Source organism: Embiotoca jacksoni, unplaced genomic scaffold, assembly GCF_022577435.1.
Source record: "Embiotoca jacksoni isolate LCO1_2020_lvr unplaced genomic scaffold, fEmbJac1.0.p SCAF_10, whole genome shotgun sequence".
Classification (NCBI taxonomy): Eukaryota; Metazoa; Chordata; class Actinopteri; family Embiotocidae; genus Embiotoca; species Embiotoca jacksoni.
In genome coordinates this window covers 2,005,969-2,027,136 of record NW_027185230.1, presented here as the reverse complement: position 1 = coordinate 2,027,136, position 21,168 = coordinate 2,005,969, and the positions used below count along the sequence as shown (strand labels likewise).

Here is a 21,168-nt window from a genome sequence, read left to right as displayed (position 1 = left end):
CTTTGACTGTTTGCAGGTTTGACACATTTTGGGCATATGTGAATGACTTTTCCTCACTGCTGTTTTTCTAACACAACATTCAGACACACTTAAAAACACAGAATACACAAGTCTGCAGCATGTTTAAAGGAACCCCGTGGATGTTTTCTTGTAAGTAAACAAATGTTACATTCAGGGTTACTCACCCGAAACAAAATGCATGTATAACTGAGCTCAAACAAATGCTTTTCTTAACTCATGAAACATTTCCAAAGCTCAGTTTTTTACATGTTGTAAAGCCTGTTATGTCAACACATTGCAGTGTACTGTACCTTAGCGTAATAGCGCCACCTATAGATCAGTGGGCTGCCGGTCATGAAGGCCACCGGGAATTTTTAAAGTTCAACCTCATGTTATAGTGGCATTTCAGTGAATTCTGCAGGACAGAGTCACTGCGTTAAGAGGTGCAGTTTAACCCTCAGTTTCTGAGGACAAAGCGATGGAGCGTAAAAGCCCGTGTCTTTTTGTTTCTCAAGCGAGAAAGGTCTGTACATCTTCCTCTACAGCTTCAGCTAACGTCAGCCCCAAACAGACTAACATTAAAGTCTTTAATTTTGGAGAATCTTTAATGATTTTACTACAACCTTCTCCTAAACTTTACCTATAGACCTAAAACAGAACTGCAAACCCTGAATAATTACTGTATTACTGAGACTGTATTGTCTCAGGTTTAAAAGTGTCAGTTTTTAACCAACATTGTCTCCTACAGGTTCTGCTTACTATGCATTTAAAATAAAGTGTGCAAACTTTTGCAGCAAAATGGACAATAAAACATTCACAGTGTTGCTCTCAGCCATGATGAGTGTGGCTTTCAATGCATCCAGTGATCCTGAGTTATTTAGTGTTCAAAGCAGAATCTGCTGAACCCAGCTCCTTTGTACTGTACAACTTAACTCTGTGACAGATTGATGGATTTCACCAAAGTGGTGGGCAGCCATGTGAGTGAGCAAAAGGTGGGACCAAGGACTGTGAACTTCAGAGAACAGTATCCTTTTACTAAAACAAACTAAATTCTCTCTATGCATGTGGAGATTTTCTTATTCCCAAAATCTAACCAACCAAAACAGGGAGGCTGATTTATAAGGTGAAACAACTTTGACAAGTTTAAAGAACAAACTTTGACCTTCCAGCAACTTCATCAAAACAAAGGAACCAACATCAGTTGATACTAGGGGTGTAGTGCCATTTGTTAAAGTCTCAGAGTGCACCTGTAGCACACTGGTGTGCACAGTTAAAGTTGGGCCCGTTTCTAAGGTTGTGTGGTGGCAGGTTCACATACAATAGTCAATAATGCATATTTCCATCACTTTAATTTAATAAAGTGAACAATATAATGCTGCTATTTTCAATGTTGTTCTGGATTAATCATCTAAAGTGTGTTTGTCCAATTTCAGTCACAAGTTCTTGAAAATGTTAAAATAAAATTGAACACACGTTGTCCATTTTGCGTGTTTGCCTACATACATATGTAATATTGGGCATTTCTGCTTGAAGATGCAATATACTGGGAGAGGAAATGCAAATAGAACAATTTAGCACCCGCAACGAGATTTACTAAACCTGAAAGTAGAAACAGGAGAAGTGATTGTGTATTTTAGTACGACTGAAAGGAACGTATTAATCTGATGCACAAATCTGGAGAGGCAGCTGCTCTTATTGTAGTGAGAAGGAGACGCAGGAATCTAAAGAATACGTAGAGAACGTGGTTTTACACCAGTGGAAACATTTTTGAGATAACAGAGGGAAAAATTATTCAGACATATCGTTTGTCCAGCGATGACATTTCTGAGTTATTGAATGAACTGAAAGATGATTGACAGCCAATAACAAGGAGGAGCCACGAAATACCAGCAATTAAAAAAAACTTCTTCCAACTTCCTGCCTTTGGGTCATTCCAGTGTATCGCTGCTTGGATATCCCACCCAGTCCCGTTATTCAGGTGTGCTGTCACAGGTCCTGAATGTGTCCAGCAGAATTCACAGGTATGCTATAGGTTTCATAAGGCTCACGAGCACTCACGAGGCTCTGAATGAAAAGTCACCTGCTCATCACAGAGAGATCTTGACCTGCTGATCGTTGTTTGTTAGACCATCTCATCCACCGTTCCTCCTGTTTTATTTGCCGATGATTTATTATTAAGCCTTTTTTTCCCCTTTTTGTTTTTTTTCCACAGTATTCACTTTCTTGCTAATAATCTCCTCTAGCATTTTGTTCTTGTTATATTTATATTTCTTAATTTCAATGGGATCAGATTTCCTTTTCCTTTTGCGGTTGCTGATTTCCATTGCTGGAATCACTTTAACACACGAAAACACCTCATTTAAATACAACAATTTGCACCTGATTTCAATGACCCAATTACTCTCAGTAATAATCTCAGTAAAAAAAATTGTGCAAACTTTTGGAAGGAACACACAAATTACTACCCTTTATTTGAGAGCTTAGTAAATCAGGCCCAAAGGGTTTCTGTTTACTTAAAAGTAAAAGGGCTTTTAATTTGAAACATACAGGAAGTATTGAGTTCGCACAAACGTATAATGCAGTCATTTTAACAGGGCAAACAGTAGCAGATCAAAACAAGGCTTCAAGTTGACACCTGTAATGTCAATATGACAACTTTGACCCTTCCATTTGTTTTGATTGGCTCTCTTGCATGACATATGCTTTAGAGATGATCGGCTCTTCAATATAAATTCATTTCAAATGGATAGAAAACTGTTAAAAAAAAATTACACACCAGAAAAAAAGTGACACACTGCTGGTCGAGACATGTCAAAGAATAAAGGAAAGCTTCACTCAATTCACTGCCTCTTCTATCTGTGGATACAGCAGATGTTTGTATAGAAGCTTGTGGTGCATCCCTGCCTTTCTCTACACTCTGTTAGAGAAGCTTTACATTTCATTTGTCTGTCACTTATCTAACTTTCATGTCGCTGGAGTTCAGTTCTATCTGTGTCAGAGGTCTGTTGCATTTCCTGCATTCAAAAGACCTCTACGTCTTGGCTTTGCTCACCTAACTACCCACTGATCCAAAATCTGTGTTCTTTGGTGATTTGCAGATGAGTGACATAAATATCTACTGTAAATGGAAATTATTGAACACAGCTGGAACATATGGCACTCAGTCTGGACAGTCGGGGCCAGATTAGAATTATTACATGGAGCAATTTATGTGTCCTGTCACCTGAACGTGCCATCCCACCAGTAGATTTTCCACCAGAGCCCCAAACAAAATCAATCACTGTGACCTGTTCGCCTCCATAAACTGGCAGTCCCTGCACACTGGCTGCACACTTCATTGGTCTACTTTTATTTACCAAACCCTCCATGCTGACCCCATCATAGCTGCTGTCCTCATACAATCTGCTGCGCAATACTCAGTCCTCCTCTCATATAACCTGAATAGAGCCCAGGGGTTGAAAGAAAAAACAAAAAAAGACTATAGACACTTACTGAAGGGCCCAGCTTCCCAACAGGTCCCGGTAAACCTCGTAAACCTGGCTTGCCCTGGTGCAGAGGGACAGAAAAACGTGTTATCGAGATTGTCATAATGATTTTCACAACCATAAACAGGAAATTTAACCCATGAGTCAATAACTTTCTTCACTTTTCCATGTCACTGACTGTTCTAATATACTTGTACAAAACTGTGTTTTAAGCTTCCCTCCATGGTCTTACATTAAAGAAGCTCTCTCTAACCAAAAGGTTTAGGTGAGATAAGTGAGAGAGGGATGAACTTACCCTTTCTCCGATGAAACCTGGAGTCCCTCGCATGCCCACATTCCCCTGGATACCCTGATAGTAGAGGGAACAGCCAACATGAATTATCAGTTAATGTCATAAACGCTTGCCCAGCACCAGAAATTAGAAATCAAAATGGTCACAAATGTGTATTACCAGATTTTTAAATAAAAAGTAAGATTTACAAAAGTGTACAACCATTTGCGTGCAATTTTTGCAATAAACAAACAGTCCAAACAATCAGTTTGAACAAAATAATTTAACAAATGCACACATCACTTCCTGAATAAATATTTATATTTTACGTACAGATCTTAATTTCAACTTCAGCAGATCTGATCGCTTTCTAAAAGCTTCCTGTGTATACAAATGTCAAGAATATTTTGAAATAATTTGCAGATTGTTACGCGTGTGCACGGATTCCTTGATCGGCACTGATCATGTTAAATATTTTGTGAAGAGTTTTGAGACTCTTTCACAGACTACTAATACTAATACATGCTGCCTTCAAGTGCTAGTGGAAAACAATATATCTATACAGTCACCTATTAGTGTAGCCTTGACTGGCTGTTTTCCCAGCAGAAAAACAAGTCCACCACCAAGCTGTGGCTTACTTCAACCATATGTTTACATTATAAGCTACTTTATAGTTATACGGTTTTCCACTAGCACCTAAACATAACATTTATTTGTGTATTTGTGAGGAGATGGAGTGTAAAGAGTCTCAAAAGTAAATATAGGCTTTATTTATTTACAGTTTGTTGAAATCAATGTCAAATTCTTGACTCTTTTTTGAAATTGTCTGTATTTCTGCACAAATTAAATTGACTGGCTGTTTCCCCAGCAGAAGAACAAAGTCCACCGCATGTATAGGCCACTGTATATAGTCTTCCACTAGCAGTTAAACACAGCATATATTTGTTGATCTGTGTGGAGCTGGACTGAAAAGAGTCTTAAAAATAAATATAGGCCTAATTTTTTTAGATTGTCAAATCAATGGATGTATTTTTGAAAATTGCCTGTATTTTTGCACAGATTAGTGTTCAACAAGTTGATAATTTCCTCAAGAATATATCCAAAGTATTTATGTACAATGTGTCTATATGAATAAAGTCGTGCTGTGTAAAGTGGTGCCGGTGCAATCGTTGTATCTACCCATCTGAAGAATCACTTACATACATGCCTACTGGGCCCTGAGGTCCCTCCATTCCTGGCTTCCCTGTAAAACCCTGAGAAAAACCACACAGGACACACATGTAACAGATTTCTCTGTGTGTAGATGTGATGGAGGTCGTGACTTCTATCTGCTTTCTTACCCTGTCTCCTGGGGGTCCTGTTGAGCCCGGAGGCCCCGTCTTCCCTGGTGGCCCCTGTCAGATTAAAAACACACTGTCAACCAAAAAGCCAATTATTATCTGACCAACCAGATTAACAGCACTGCACAGACGAGCCCACACACCATGAACTTTATGGCAACACTGATAGGAAAAACAAGGATGCTGCTGATGCTGCATGGGATAAATCTGGAGACTCTGACATTTTTGCAAATACAGTTGTTTTTTGTCTGACCAGAAATTAAATTGGAAAGTCAACCTCACAGTGATATATTTAGCTTAGCTTGTAGCATGAACAGTAGAGGCCTCGGAAACTGCTCATCTTACCCCAAAGCACAGCACCCCCCAGCATCACAAAGACAAAGTCCTGTTTTAGACTTTGTACATTTCCTGTATTCACCTAACAAACCCTGTAGGCTGAAGTATTTGCTTCACAACAAATAGATTAAAAAATCTATGTGAGCTTCATGCCTCACTGGATCTGTTCATCTCCAACAAAATTCCTGCATATCTGCCATGACATCTGAAAAAAAAAAATGTCCTTAGTAGTCTTCTGTCTTCAAAATGTACACAACAAAGCATACCAGAGAACCTGTTGGGCCATCCGCTCCTCTCTTGCCAGCAATTCCTTGAAAGCCCTGGAAAAAGTTGCAGCGGCAGCATCACAAGAACATGAAAAAACTGCAAAGTCAACTAATAATATAAAGTGCAAATGCAAAACAATGTATTACCTCCATTTAACAGAGGTGCAGTGGGCTGTTAAATCACTGGTTTAAATGACATTCACTAATAGTAATTTAATCTGTCATTAAATTGTGTCTTGGCCTTTTTGTAAGAGGCGATTTCTGAGGCTTCTCTAATTGTCGTTGTGGATAATGGATTGGTAATTAGGAGTTTTGACTCTGAAACTGGTATTACAAAACATGTTGGTCAGCAGCAGTAGATCTGCAACTTTTAAAGAGTAAATCCACTTTTCTCAAGAAATCAAGAGTTTTGAGGCAAAACATTTGGTCTTTTTTCTGGGAAATCTAAATGCTACATGATAACAGATAATATTTGACTTTGGAGCAAAAGTTTGGGGAAGACTCTTTCTTGATGTTATAACAATCCCAAACCCAGAAAACCAGCTGCAAAAAGAAGTGTTTTCCCATGAACTTGGCCGGCCTTTATTTCGCTGTGGCTTCAACCCCATCCAACACCTTCAGGATTAATTGGAACACTGACTGAATGCACGCCCATATGCCCAGCATCAGTGTTGGACTGATCTTATGGCTGAATGGGAGCAGGAGACTTGCTTTAAAATTATGTGGGAAGTTTTTCCAGAAGAGTGGAGCCTGTTATAGCAGCAGATTAAGGTTTTGAAATATGTTCAGTGGTGTAAGTATGTTATTTACTCTGACCTGCCACAGGCTTAAAACATTGAGTCAGCACACCTGAGATGTTTAACTGTCTGGTAGCAGACTCTGTTCTGTCTTGTTAAAACGTTCTTCTTTGTTTTTTGGAAGTGTTTGCTACCATCTTTATTGCCTGATTATAAATCTATAAAATCCACCATAATTTTTTTTAATCTTGGGTTGTCTTATAAAACTGTAATAATGTGCTTTTATTCTGTTGAGCCCCGCAGGTTGTGGCAAAAAGCCCAAAAAGCAGGGGTTAGGGAGTCATCAGCAGTGGAGGTCATCCTGCGGGTAACAGTCTTACCGTCGATCCTTTACTGCCAGCACTGCCAGCTGCACCCGCGGGACCCTGAAACAGGCACAGACGGAGAAAATACCAACAATGCAATTTTCTGCCAGCAGCAGAGGTCAATAAGAGTGCAAGTACACTCCTGTAATTGTTTTCAGCTTTTCTCATTAATTTGTTCGTACAAGTCTTCTCAAAACGAAAAGACAAAATACAGAAATTATAAACCTCATTATAATGATGCAAATGTTGTGCAACGTGCCCCTCTGTTAGAATTAAACAAATCAAGTGTAATACATGCTTTCAATATAAGATCTTGCAGAGTTTTGCATCGCTGACTGAACAGCTTACCACTGTACGGATGCACTGTACAAAGACTGCCTCCTGCTGTCAAACCTAAAGTTAGCAACAAACAAGACCTTTTCACTCAGTTTTGACAATTTAAGGGTACATCCATCTTGGCAGGGTTTTTTTTTTTGTATGGACTGTAACTCCTTACAATTTGCATTCCATAGAATATAGTTTATTCGCTCTATTACTGTAGACAAAAGTGGGACTAGATAAATGCTGGTGGAGCACAGTATAATACAGGAGTATATGAACCATATACACACATACACACATACACACCTACACACAGTCTTGTTTCACTATCCCTGTGGGAACATTCATTGACAGATTGCATTCCCTTGTCCCTTACCCTCCCATTAACAATTACCCTAACATGAACCTGAGTCTAACATCAACCCGAAAAACTCAAAAAACAGGCTCTACTTATGGGGACATCAGTGTTTGTCCCCATGATGACACAAGTCCCCATCAGCTGGTGTGCATTCCGGTTTAGGTCCCCACTGGGATATAAAAACAAGTCTACACACACACACACACGCACGCACACACACACACACACACACACACACACACACACACACACACACACACACACACACACACACACACACACACACACACGCATGCATGCATGCAGGCATGTATACCCACGCATGGACACATGCACACAAACACAGCATTTTCAGGTGATGGGATTGAAATATGATAGAGAATGGGAACCTGTGTACCAGGCTTTCCTTCTGCTCCCTCTGGTCCAGGTGTCCCCGGCAAACCCTGGAAGGAAATCAGCCAAACAAACACAAACAAACACAAACAAACACACACACACACACACACACACACACACACACACACACACACAACAGTTTTCCAAAAGAAATGTGTAGCAGGAATTTATACACAAATGTGCAAAGAGTAAACTCAGACCAATCCTCAGATCCTCTGGGCTGAAATATGATTCATTTTGAATAGAAATCAAAAGATTGTAATGTACATTTCAGTTGTAAGAAATGACTTAAGGTTTACCGATGGGCCCGGTTGGCCCGTGTGGCCCTTTTGTCCGATCCAACCCTGGAGAAGAGAAAAGCGGGAAGAAGAGATCAATATGAAATAAATATAATACACATGAACTAACACAAACATCAATCACGATGAGATACAAATAAAGTGTGGTATACCTTGTTCCCTCTGGGGCCCGGTTTGCCAGTGCGCCCATCTGGTCCTCTGTTACCCTTCAAGGAGGTTCAGATATTAGTAGCTGTGGCATCATTATCATCAGCATCATTATCCAGCATAAACTTCATTCATTTTTAACATCCTTAACTTATTTTCACAACACATAAATAGATATATCCAGAATTTAGCTCATAATTTTATGTAATTAAATCAATGATATTGTTATTAAATTATATGCATCAATGCAAAAACTATATACAGAAATGTCATTGAATTTACAATAATGGCCATGAGGTAAATTTTTTGTTGAAATTATAACTTTTTTATAATTGAAGAATTGCTGAAACTACAGAAAAAGTGAGTCATCATGCTGCCAATTTAAAGGGGTACTCCATCAATTTAAGACATCTCAGTCTTATCCTGGTTAGTGCAACTCAGCCTATAAAAACAGTAGTTAAATGTCCTGAAGGACTTTGAGACTGAGAAAATAATCCTGATGAGGTCATAGTTTTAGTGTTATCAGTTTGGCTTTGAAGACTACAGTTCTTACTTCTGTATTAAAGACTAGAGGTGTGATTGTTGAAGGATTTGAGCTGGGAATTTACCAGCTAGAAAAAAAACTCTTTTACAACACTGTCCAGACTAAAATTCTGGATTTCTCTGATTTTGCTGCATCAGCTTTGATGCTCCCACTTGTGAATTCCTTTATTTTAAGAGTCTATTTATATTTACTTTCTGTAAATATCTTAAAAAAAAAAAAAATTATGATAACCAACATGCTGATTGTCAGCATGTCATCCTCATAATGCTTAACCTGCTTTTAGTGAAACTGTGAACAGAGTCTGCTTCTTAAACCTCTTTAAACATGAAAATGTTTTCTAAGATTTTACCTCATGTCTAAAAGTTGCTGTTTTTGTTTTAACATTTGCTGTCAGCAAGCTGTGACTCCAGCTGTGACAAGTGACTCCAACAAAGACTCATTTTCTTTTACTTGATTATTCAGTTTCACTTGCAGGCTGAAGGTTTTCCATTGAAAACATGATATATTGTAAAAACAGTTACTATACGTCCCAGTTAAATTCACGTTACTGTTCATTCACTTCATAACACCGGCTTGTTAAATATACATTCAGGAGCCCATTGGAAGCTCTACTGTTACACTGTTAAATGTGACGTTTGGACCAACACATGAAGTCATTTCTTGGTGTTCAGACGCACAAATCATCACTGACCTTTAACCCCCGGCTGCCCTGTTTTCCCTGTGGGCCAGTTTCACCATTTGTGCCCTGAATGAAGAAATATAAAATCAGTCAAGCTTATCATATTTTTCACTTTCACCAGGCACCTTATGTCTCCTGGCTAAAAGATCATGCCATATACAAGTAATATTATCCTGCATATACCATGCTATATCATTTTTTTTGTTATGTTTTGTTTGTTGCATTTCAACTTGTTATAAATCTTCTAAAATAACTGGTGATGGATTAGTATTTCATTTAAGATATAAAAAAAAAGATAATGATGTATTTCTTTTACTTGTTTGCATAGATACATCTAAAAAAAAAAACTAACAGACATTGATTTCAAAGATTTCTTTTCATGTCAAAAATCGCCCTCCCTGCACAGCTTTTAATGTAGATGGTGATTAGTGTTACGTAAAACATTTACACTGTACCTCAATGCCTCGAGGGCCCGGCTGGCCCATTACTCCTGTAAAACCAGGGAAGCCAATGGGGCCCCTCTCTCCCTGAGGACCCCTAATGCCTGCTGGCCCCTGAATACCCTGAAAGAAAAACAGAAAACCATACTGCTTACTTATGTTATTTTTATTTTATTTTTATACTCACTTTGAGAAGGCCTTTCTAAATAATTCAGTATACAAGATGTTCAGGGAGGAGTTTGACATTTTAGTAAAATACACACCATTACACGTTGGGTCCATAAGGAAAAATAGCAACAACACATTCACAAAAGTTATATCATTTCAAAGCACATTAGTAAAATAAAAAATAAAAAAGTATATTCATGAGATTTCATGATTGGCAAAAACAATTCCGCTAAAACTTCCATATTAGGGTGTCTCTTATAAAATATCAATAAAACAGCTGCCGACAATGTATATTTTATTACAACTCAGATGCGACGTGGTTATTTGACAGTCATAGAGCTACTAGATGGGATGATATTAAAGTCAACAGTGCTGTAGATGATGTCACACTGGACACAGAGCAACATGAGGCAGCTGTCTTAGTGAGAGATTTTTCCTGACTACAACTGAACTCTGTAATAACACAATAAAACAATAATCTCAGTGTACTCATCATAATTTAAGTTCACATGTTGCCCCGTAGAGAAAGGCCAACTGTCTGTATGTGAGGTGTGCAACAGGTCTGGACTGCTTTTGAAAAAAATTTAATTACAAGAAAATTGGTAAACTCCACACACCAATTATCTTAAATAATGTGATACACAAATCTGTTCATATTAATAGTTATTCTATGAGGCAATGTGTTTTTATGAGGATTATGTGCAAAAGTATTTTTCTAACTAAGGCCAGTCATTCCTCAATCTTTTCATGTGACTCACAAAAAGAAAGCAAATAAGCAAATATTTTGCAATGTTCCTTTACACAAAGCAGTATTTTCTGCTGTGAAGGAAATCAAAGAAAAGGTTACAGTTTCCTACTTTGTCTCCTTTGGATCCGGGATCACCCATGTCCCCATCTGGTCCTCTTTTACCCTGTTAAGAAGAAAACCGTTATAGCAGGGCTCAACCAATCATGTTATGAAGGAACTATGACAGTAAATCTATAATGAGCTCATACCGTCACTCCAGGAAAACCCACATGACCTCTGCTGCCTGGAGCACCCTGTAAAAAAAACATGACAGTGTGTTGTTTTAAATTGGCAGTGAAGATTAAGTAATCACTTAAAAATAATAAAACAATCACCAAGAATAAGAAGCAAATTCAGAAGCAAATTATTGGTCAAAACAATAGGGATAAATAAAATGGAAGTCATTGAGCACGTGAAGAGCAGTCTCCGGGTGACAGAAAAGACAATCATATCAACAAGTCAGAGGTCGTTGGAGAGTAACAAACTTCTGGAGGAGTACAGAGTTCGTCTGTGGAATGAGTGAAGAAGAAACATAGTGGCTTTAGTGTCTCACAGCATCACGTCATCTGTCCACTGAGACACTCTGACCAGTAGATGGCACTGTGAGGCTGCGGCATGTTTTCTACCAGGCTTTTAAAGGAATAATGTGGAAATAATGAGTAATTTACAATTTGTAAGTTTGAACTGTGAAGTTCAGCTGCTGTGGTGACACAAGCTACAGGAACAGGTACAAAAGTCTACAGACAACTGAGTTCAATGTCCTCTTTCACTCGTAACACTCTTACATTCATCTCAGCTGCTGGTACATTATTTGTAGCAGCAAGTGCATGACTTCAATGTAATGATGCAAAACTTTAAATGTGTTGTGAAGTGTTTAAGTGGAACTCACCATCGGCCCCTCAAAGCCGAGGTCCCCCCGGGCACCCATCGGCCCCACAGGACCCTGGTGTAAAAAGGAAAAAGACAAAACAACACAGAAGGGAGAACAACAATAAGATACTGTATTTTCTGACCTTATATGATCAGAATTACAGCTGCATTTAATGCCAACGTTTATATACTTTGTTGGACTTCCTATCATGTACGTAGAGCTTCTATGCAGAATTAACATATCTTTAAATTGATTTAATAAGAAATATAGTTGTTTTAATATGAAATACAGGCTAAAAATAGGCAAAAATCCATATATTTAACACATTTTAAATTGAGAACATATAGTTTTGCACTACAGCAAAGTTGGAGGCTCAGAAGAGACTAAATCAAAGCAGAAAAGTAAAAGATATCCTAACTTTTAGACCCTAGTATGGGTCAGGCTATAAATATTAGAGCCTATATTTACCAGAATGCAAATTTGATAACATCTTCTACTGCCCTCAAATGGAGTCGTGTTTACCATGTTCATGAGAAGAGCCTAATTGAACACTCCACTCTTGTGGTACTCACGACCTCAGGCCTCAGAATTTATTGAAAGCGAAGAGTTCCTGAGTAGTTGACTTTTCCATAAATGATGCAGGTCATGGAAGTTCATTTTTCGCTGGATGGTAAATTAAGACATTTTAACTCTCGTAAATATTTTAGAGTTTATCTTCATATTATAATAATACATCTGAGGAAAATGTTTCTTGTCCTTCATCTTTACCCTCTGTCATTATGCCTTTGAAGTAGATTGCTACATTATTAGCCTGGGCGGCTTCTAATGTCTTTCCGGTTGTTGTTGCCCGGCAACGGTATTCTCATGACCTAATCACTTCAACGCCAAGAATACCGTTGACACAACTTTCCATGACATAACTGCGAGCTCAAGAGCTCCATTTGAAGGTATTATTTAATTAAACACCATCTCTCTCGTAAACACCCGAGTGGTTCAAACTTTCCATCCCTGGTCGACCCTGATGACGTCTGGGTTATTTTTCAGGAGCACTCATTAATACGTTGATTAAACCAAACTTGGTCAGTGAGTTGATGGAGTGGCTTTTTAAAACACTTACAGTTTCAATATGTTTTTGAGGTGTGAAAATGAGATTTAGAATTAACTTAATGAGAACAAACTCACGAGATCTCCTTTAGGCCCAGGAGCTCCTAGCAGTCCTGGATGGCCCTGTTACGATGCACAGATTGACATTAACATCCTGCACTTTGAATGAAACAGCATCGCCGACAACTCAGAAGCTTTTACCGGCAGTTTCGCCTTGAACTGTACTCACTTGGGGTCCTCTGAGTCCTGGAGGTCCCATCTGTCCCTCTAAACCTGGAGGCCCCTGGATAAAAACAAAAGGAAGGGGAGACATTTTCTGTCAAACACATTCTCTAAACATTTCCAGAAAGTTAAATAACTGCAGTATATACAGAACCAAACAAAATTTGTACCTGTGGACCCTTGGAGCCAACACTGCCAGCAGGTCCCAATTCCCCCTGAAAGAAACAATAAACTATTTATACACCAATGATGTTACCTGTAAACTCAATGTGGATGTTCAGTTTGAAGTGTATAAAACATTACTTTGATAAAGTATCATCAAATCAAAACATTTTAACGTGTTTCATTTTAATTTTACAAAGTTTACTTTTTGAATCATTGCTGGAATCAAAATTAAAAAAAAAAATTCTGCTGGTTTTAAACCAATTTTTTTCTTAATCATCAGAGAATTTCTTGAACAAAAAAAAATGTATAATGCATTAGTTCCTAGACATCAAAAACATTTCCAGCTTCCAATACACAGATTTGGTGCTTTTCTCTTTTGTTTAATTGTACACTGAATGTTGGGACTTTTTTTTCACTTCTTTTGACATTTCAGTTTTTATAGATAAATTGGAAATCATGTTTAACATGCAACGAAATCAAGTTTAAATAAATACATGTAGATGCAATCGTACCCTTGAGCCATTAACTCCTTGAGCGCCAACTTGTCCTGTAAAACCTGGTGCTCCCTGTGACAGACACACACACACACACACACACACACACACACACACACACACACACACACACACACACACACACACACACACACACACGCAAACTGTCATCATCCGTACATTTGGAACTGGCATGAACAGACAAATATTTTATCAGATTTGTCCGTCTCCTTACCGGTAGCCCTGGCTGACCGGGGGGGCCGTCCAGTCCGCTTTCCCCCTGGAGACAAGAACGAAACAGAATAAATGATCCACTGTCCGACACAGCCTCAATGTCAATTAGTTCAGACTCCCTCTAAATGACTAAGACTGTTTAGTAAGAATGGAAATAACTAGACTTTAATCATGCGTCTAATTTATTCTTAAGTATATTAAAGATTGTATAAAAGCCAATCACACACAAAGCATATTGTTTATTGTAGTTTGGCTGTAGTACAAACGCCACTTGTTTTAGTTGACAGGGATTACTTAAAGTCTGAATGTGGATTTTTAGTCGGACTAATCCTTTAAATGTTAAGATCACAACACTGCAATACAATGAAGCAGTAATGTAGCACTGAACAGCTACTATTTTTAATGAGAAAGACCATTCATGACAGTGCACACGAACAAAAGACAGGCAACTTCTTTTAAGAAACTAGTGAAAACTTCTTGTGCAACTGGAGTTGGACAGCGCATCACCCACATCAGACCCAGGAGGCCCCTCTGGCCCGGAGCCACCTCGGATCCCCTGAGGCCCCTGCAGAGAAAATTAAAGATGTCAACTTGATATCAAAGTATCATTAAAATACATAGAAAACAGTGTATTAAGAGAGAGGATTAATGATACAGATTAGTGTCCACTGGTCGGAAAGCCTGTTACTGTTGTGAGTCAGACATTCATATTTCTTGCCAAGCAGAATCAAAGTAAAACCAAGAATAGACCAACGAGTAAAATGGGAGTCAGCGCCTCGCTGTTTGGACTTCACAGTTCAAAGGGGGACTGGATTCGGGATTAAAATGGATTCAAGAACACATAATGCTACAGTTTGTTCTGCTCCCTGTACATTACACTGGGTGGATGTGAAAGAAATGTATCACACAAGGACAGCTGTTTGTGCCATTCATGTTGTTTTAATTAACCCTTTAATGTGCTGGCATGTTGTCCAGAAGAACGTACTTGAAGTTCTCAAAGCATTAAGCTGCTTTATGAAATAGATAAAAGAGAAAAGCTCATTGTTTATGAGCCACCTACTTTCCTTGCGGATGTTATAAATATTATGTAAAAATCCAAACGCATATTTCTGGTTGGCAACGATCCTATAATGATAAAGTACAGGACACTCACTGGTGGTCCGACAGGACCGCGTTGACCAGGTAAACCAGATGCGCCCTACACAAGGATAGAACGCAGTGGATGATTATTACAACGTATTTGGGCCGTAACAGATATTATAAGAGCTGTGGGCAGTACAGTCTGTCTCTTTTAAAGTAAACTATGTTCACTGAAATGTCACAGAGGAGCCAAAACATGATGACCACCTGCCTAACATGCTGTTGGTTGGTGTGCTGCCAAAACGGCTCCGACTCACTGTAGCATGGACTCTCCAAGACCTCTGCAGGTGCCATGTGGTACCAGGCAGCAAGATGTTAGCAGGAGGTCCTGAAAAGGCCTGTAAACTCTGAGTTGGAGATCAGACTGGTTCTTGGACATAACTCCACATCCTGTCGCTGGTTCATGGTTTGTCACTGTCGCTGAGTACTTAGCACGGCTGACCAGGAGCTCCCCACATACCTTGCCATTTTGGAGATGCTCCAGCTCGGTCGTCTAGCCATAGCGACTCGTCCCTTGTCAAAGTTAGTGAGGTCTTTACACTTGCCCAATTCTCACACACCCCACTAGCCTGGTGTGAACCAGAACCATTTTCACTTCCTGAATATGGGTCTGGCCACCCTCCATAGGGAATCGTTTGCAGTCGTAAACGCTAATATGCTAATGCGAGACTCTCTTGGATAGGGAGGGTGAGGAGAGCAATGTTCAGTTGGTTGCAATTTTAAACCTTACCACTGGATGATATTTAAATCCTACAGACGGATTCCTTTTTTACATCCCAGACCCCGGACATGATTAATTGTCAAGAGATAAGCAGTGTTCTTCACTTCACCTGTGGTCATAATGCTTTGGGTCATCGGTGCACTTCAGAGTGAGCCACAATGGACCAGACTGCTTTCAGGGGAAAGTTTAATTCTAATTAAAAAATGATGACTTAATGCATCAAAGAGTACCTTCTCACCAGGTTCACCAATTTCCCCTCTTGGACCCTTGAGGCCAACAAGTCCCTGTGATGGTAGAAAAAAGAAAAAAAAGTAGAGTGTGCAAGAATTTTCTTTCTTGTCTTATCCTGTACACAGGAGTGTCAATCAATTTTAAATAAAGGATTCATTTTCAAATCAGTGCCTTCCTTTGGAGAACAGTTGCTATGCTACAGGAGACGTAGTCAGATGTGTATTATGTATTGTGTATTATCAAAGGAGCATCTTTTAGCCCGATTGTGATGTTCAGGTATGTAGCTACCATATTCTCTGATTAATGTAAAGTGCTACATAAAGGCCCGCAATCATTTTGCATCCTTGTTGTGGATTTGTAGGTTACAGCAAGGCCACATGTTCTGATGGCTTGTGTCAGTAACTGTGACATTCATCTTTTTGCACCCGATCTAAACAAAAATTCTATACATCTAATTACTATCGAGTGCTTAACCTTTGTCAGTCTTCCTGTGAAGACTGAATACATCAGGGGTCTGTTGCAGAAAGCAGGTTAAACATCCTTATTTTGTATCATCACAGATATTGTATAGTCACTATACAGAGCTCGAATCAAACCGTTTGGTTGAAGCTGCTTTGGATGAAAGAGACCTAACTACAGCAAATGTACAAAATGATCAAACTACAGCTAAAAAGGTGGCCATACCAAACCATATGTTCTTGACTTCATGTATGTATAATGTCACAAACAGTAAATCACGTCACTGATTTTTCTTCCTTACAAAAGCAGCTGTGCTGTTTTATTCCTCACCTCATCACCTTTTTCCCCTTTGGACCCTCGCTCCCCTCTATATCCCCACGGGCCCTGATGTCAGTGACACACAAGACGGAAAGATTTCAACAGATGAACGAAAGAAAACACAATATACCATCTATAACATACGTGCTTATTCTGTCTGATGTTTAACTGCTGACATAAAGAGAATGTCTGAATGTCCACCTGTGATCCAGGGTCACCAGGTGACCCGGGCTGACCATCCTCTCCATTTTCCCCGTCTCTCCCTGGGGTCCCGGCTCGTCCTGGAGGACCCCCGGCGCCCCGATCACCCTGTCAAACAACATAGATTATCAGAGACCGGCCACTGTTGATACGGACTAGTTCTTTATCAGCCTTTATTTATATGATACTTTAAAATAACATTAACGGACACACCTAACAACATACAACATATCTGAAATACATCTCTACAGCTGTGGGGAACTTCACACTGGGGGAGCAACATTATAAATTAGAAGTTTGTACTCTCTCCATCACCCAGTGGAACCATTCATCATGCAGACAAGGCATCACCTGAATAACAACACACTGTCTGCAACACACTGCAGCAGTTCTGCCTGAAGACAGGTGGAAAACATGTCCAGATCCTCAGTGAATGGATAAACCAGCTGTGCTCACACTGGACAGCTGTGCTCACACTGGACAGCTGTGCTCACACTGGACAGTGTTACATTATAGACATATAAACACATTATAACATCCCTGTAAGCGGTTATATGCATTTTTAACTGTATATTAATGTACAGGAGCTGAGCCGGCTAACTTCCAGTTTACCCCGATGCTAACTTGAATGGGGATCAAAAAATCCAATCCTACAGCTCTTCTTGACTTTTTAAATATTACCAGAATGAATGACCAAACGTGAGAATGAAACAAGTCATTTCACTGGGACTTAAGCAACAACAGTACCCAATGCAACAGACAAGTCCAAAAATTATAAATTTAACATCTTTGCCGAATGTTCAAATGACGTCCACTGAGGATCAAGAATGAACGTTTTTGTAGTGTCTTTTTGGAACGTTAACATTCACTGCAGATGTTACTTGGATATCAACATAATAGACACTCAAAAAAATGCTGAGTTGTCTCCAGAAACACATTGTTGGGTTGACTGCAGTTCTTGGTTGTTCGGAGAATGCTGTAAAAACACTGTTGGGTTACTCATGTTTGGATGTGGGTTCAAGGTGGACCAAGACAAAAAATATTTAAAAAAAACAACACTTGTTACAATGCCACATTGCCATTTTAATGATAATGTGATTATCTTCACCCATCGTCCACAGACGTCTAAGATAGGTCCTACTGAGACGCTCAGATATTGAACCTTTTTTGAATGTCCCCAGACGTACAGCCGGGAGTCTGAACTCAACGGACATTATACAGACACGAACTGAACGTTTCCCTGACGTTGCATGTTTGCTTGCTGGTGATGGAGCAGACTATTGTGGAACCAATGATGTAAACACATGTGGGCAGTGCTCATGTAATTACTGTAACAAACAGTGTCTGATGCTGTCAGACCGTAAGCTAACAAAGTGTAGGTGTGTTTATTTTATGCACAAACAAAAATGTGCTTCCATTCATGCAAGTTACACAGTGACTCAAACACAAACAGTAGATCAATATCCTCTGGTCTTAGCAGAACAGACTCCAAAGGCGACTAAATGCATTTCCAACGGTCTCAGACCACACTGTTTCTCATTACCCAGCTGAGACCTCACACAATACATGGCACCGGCGTCCACTTTCCGTACGGTCAGTGGACTTCCACGACTCGTGTTTATGTATTCTGAGATGGTTTTTGAGATGCAGTTAAATTTACCTTTAAAAACCCTTCACTTAAACAAATTAAGTCAGAGGTTTTCCAATTTCATGCAATTCAGCAAAAAACTATGAGTGACAAAAAACAGGTCCCAGTGAGAGAATGTGAAACTTACGAACTAACACAACACATATTTAGAAAATTTGATCAACTCTGCCTCAGTATAATCGAATTTACAAAAAAATATGGAACTAATTTAGTAATAAAAATACTTTCATAGCTTATTCTGTAAATACGAGTGGTTACATCATAGGGAGTTTCACGCACAGAGGGTTTCCAAATACCCACTCCCTTTAACCACACTCACTCTGCTCCACCAGTTATACTACACTAAATTCTGCTTAGCACTCCATCTTTACTGTGGAACATGCTATATGAACATTTATAGTTTAATCAGACTGAAATATACAGTATTTTATACTTTGATCAACATCCCAACAAATATGTCAGATTATATGAAGAGGAAATGACCATAAAATGATGCACAAAATATTTACAATGTTACTATTCAATGTAATAGTGGACTCAAAAATGTAAAACTTTTTAGATTATTTATAAAGGGATATTTTGGATTGCTTTAAGTGGGGCTCTATGGAGTACTGAGTTTTAGTCAGTTCATCACGTGTAGTAGACGGGGGTCGACAAGCCTCCGGTTTGGATAAGCAGACAGCTGAACCAGCACAGAAACTAAGCTAAGTACTGCTGTGGATGGCGTCAGCAACAAAACATATTTTAGCCATCTAAAAATAAAAAATAAATGAATATCAATCTAAGTCTTCATTACACTTTGAAATTTTCAACACTTCACCTTGCCATCAGACAGGTCTTTCAGACTGGGAACTAAAACCGGTATATCTCTTCAAAGCTCTTTAAAGCTCTTTGGTCATTTCACCTTACAGAACACAGGAGTTGCTGCTCCACTGCCTCATTTGGTTAGTTTGTTTGTGTTATTGGGTGACTTTGGTGGTGTTTTTGTACATTAGTTCAGATCTGAACTAAAAACAAAGTCACACAATAACACAAACTAACCACCAACCACTTTGAAGAGAGAATAGATAGAAATTACAGCACACTTACGCGTTGGAAAGGGCTGTCTGACGGCAAGGTAAAGTGGTGAAAATATTATATAATACAGGATACACTTAAACTGATATTGATTTTTAAATGGCTAGAAGACATTTGTTGCTGACCCCTTTCGCAGCAGTACTTACTTTGCTTCTGTGGCGGTACAGCTTTCTTCCCCAAACTGGGGACGTACCAACCCCCATCTATACACTGAGTATGGATAAGTACCTCATACAATCCCCCTTCTAACAATGCAAACTATGCCTTTAAGTGAATTGGAATTCAGTAGACACAAAATGGGCCTATGATTTTGTCATTCAGTGAAGAAAAAATATCAACAAAACTCAATAAATATTTTTATATTTTGAGAAACTCATCAAATTAAAGAGGGAAATAAATATTTAAGACTTAACATTTAAAGAGAAGAACATTTCAAGTGAGGTGGCCTTGATTGACAGTCCTCTCAGCCATAACATTCATATACATACATATATACCATAGACTAATGCCATGGGTTTGACACATCGTATTTAGTTTGAACTGATTCATAATTAGTAACTTCTGGATCAGGAAGTGTTGGTTTAGCTACTTACCATCTCTCCTGGCATCCCTGGTTGTCCTCGCTCACCAGGTTCACCAGGCGGCCCCTGAGACAAAAGAGCACTAAAATATATACATATTCATGTTGCTCAATTGCAGTAATAACTATGAATGGAGCCAATCTTTAACCTGTCTTCCGGGCTTGCCCATCTCTCCAGGTGGTCCTGCAGGGCCTTCATTACTCTGCAAGCTCACAAGGAAGAAACCAGCTTCAGGTTCACAGGAACTAACAAAATAAATAAATCATGACCACCACAGGCTATGAATCGTCACAGCATACTTACAGGCCAACCAGAGCGCAGTAACTGGTAGAAATTGGTTTGCTGCAGGAAGAATGGAAACATAGGATGAGTTACAGATCCAGGAATAAAAACACATCAAGAAAAATGGCACTAATACATAACTTAAAATTAATTTCATTGTCTTTTATAACACTCAATAGTGACAATAGTTAAAGCAGGCAGATTGCCTTTGCTTTATCACTGACCCTCATTCAGATTGAATGTAAGTCTATGAATGACTTCTACAGCTTGTCCAGATAAAGTTCAAAGCAGGCACACAGTAACAAATCGCCGTCACAAACCCCTTACAGACTTTTATTTCTCTCATCTTTTTTCAATAACCGACTTGAAGTTCTCCATCACGCTGACATACCATGTGTGTGTGAGTATGTGTGTTGGTATTATACAACATACAGCTGTGGCCAATGTAGAGAGATTAAACAGATGAGAGGACCAGCTTGCA

At 39.1% G+C, this 21,168-nt stretch overlaps 1 protein-coding gene across 1 annotated transcript in view; it reads right to left on the bottom strand.

Moving 5' to 3' along the window:
• The window catches only part of LOC138205419 (collagen alpha-2(I) chain), a 110,128-nt gene that overhangs the window by 24,593 nt on the left and 64,367 nt on the right, over nucleotides 1-21,168 (bottom strand). Inside the window, exons 10-36 of the mRNA XM_069161437.1 lie at nucleotides 20,709-20,747; nucleotides 20,554-20,607; nucleotides 20,418-20,471; nucleotides 17,100-17,207; nucleotides 16,911-16,964; nucleotides 16,121-16,174; nucleotides 15,183-15,227; nucleotides 14,541-14,594; nucleotides 14,031-14,075; nucleotides 13,814-13,867; nucleotides 13,307-13,351; nucleotides 13,144-13,197; nucleotides 12,993-13,037; nucleotides 11,829-11,882; nucleotides 11,149-11,193; nucleotides 11,010-11,063; nucleotides 10,000-10,107; nucleotides 9,557-9,610; nucleotides 8,327-8,380; nucleotides 8,175-8,219; nucleotides 7,869-7,922; nucleotides 6,816-6,860; nucleotides 5,699-5,752; nucleotides 5,097-5,150; nucleotides 4,956-5,009; nucleotides 3,781-3,834; nucleotides 3,493-3,546 (exon numbers count right to left, since the gene is read on the bottom strand). Coding sequence (XP_069017538.1) covers nucleotides 3,493-3,546; nucleotides 3,781-3,834; nucleotides 4,956-5,009; nucleotides 5,097-5,150; nucleotides 5,699-5,752; nucleotides 6,816-6,860; nucleotides 7,869-7,922; nucleotides 8,175-8,219; nucleotides 8,327-8,380; nucleotides 9,557-9,610; nucleotides 10,000-10,107; nucleotides 11,010-11,063; nucleotides 11,149-11,193; nucleotides 11,829-11,882; nucleotides 12,993-13,037; nucleotides 13,144-13,197; nucleotides 13,307-13,351; nucleotides 13,814-13,867; nucleotides 14,031-14,075; nucleotides 14,541-14,594; nucleotides 15,183-15,227; nucleotides 16,121-16,174; nucleotides 16,911-16,964; nucleotides 17,100-17,207; nucleotides 20,418-20,471; nucleotides 20,554-20,607; nucleotides 20,709-20,747 — 1,488 coding nt within the window. The remainder of the gene's footprint in view (nucleotides 1-3,492; nucleotides 3,547-3,780; nucleotides 3,835-4,955; nucleotides 5,010-5,096; nucleotides 5,151-5,698; nucleotides 5,753-6,815; nucleotides 6,861-7,868; nucleotides 7,923-8,174; nucleotides 8,220-8,326; nucleotides 8,381-9,556; nucleotides 9,611-9,999; nucleotides 10,108-11,009; nucleotides 11,064-11,148; nucleotides 11,194-11,828; nucleotides 11,883-12,992; nucleotides 13,038-13,143; nucleotides 13,198-13,306; nucleotides 13,352-13,813; nucleotides 13,868-14,030; nucleotides 14,076-14,540; nucleotides 14,595-15,182; nucleotides 15,228-16,120; nucleotides 16,175-16,910; nucleotides 16,965-17,099; nucleotides 17,208-20,417; nucleotides 20,472-20,553; nucleotides 20,608-20,708; nucleotides 20,748-21,168) is intronic.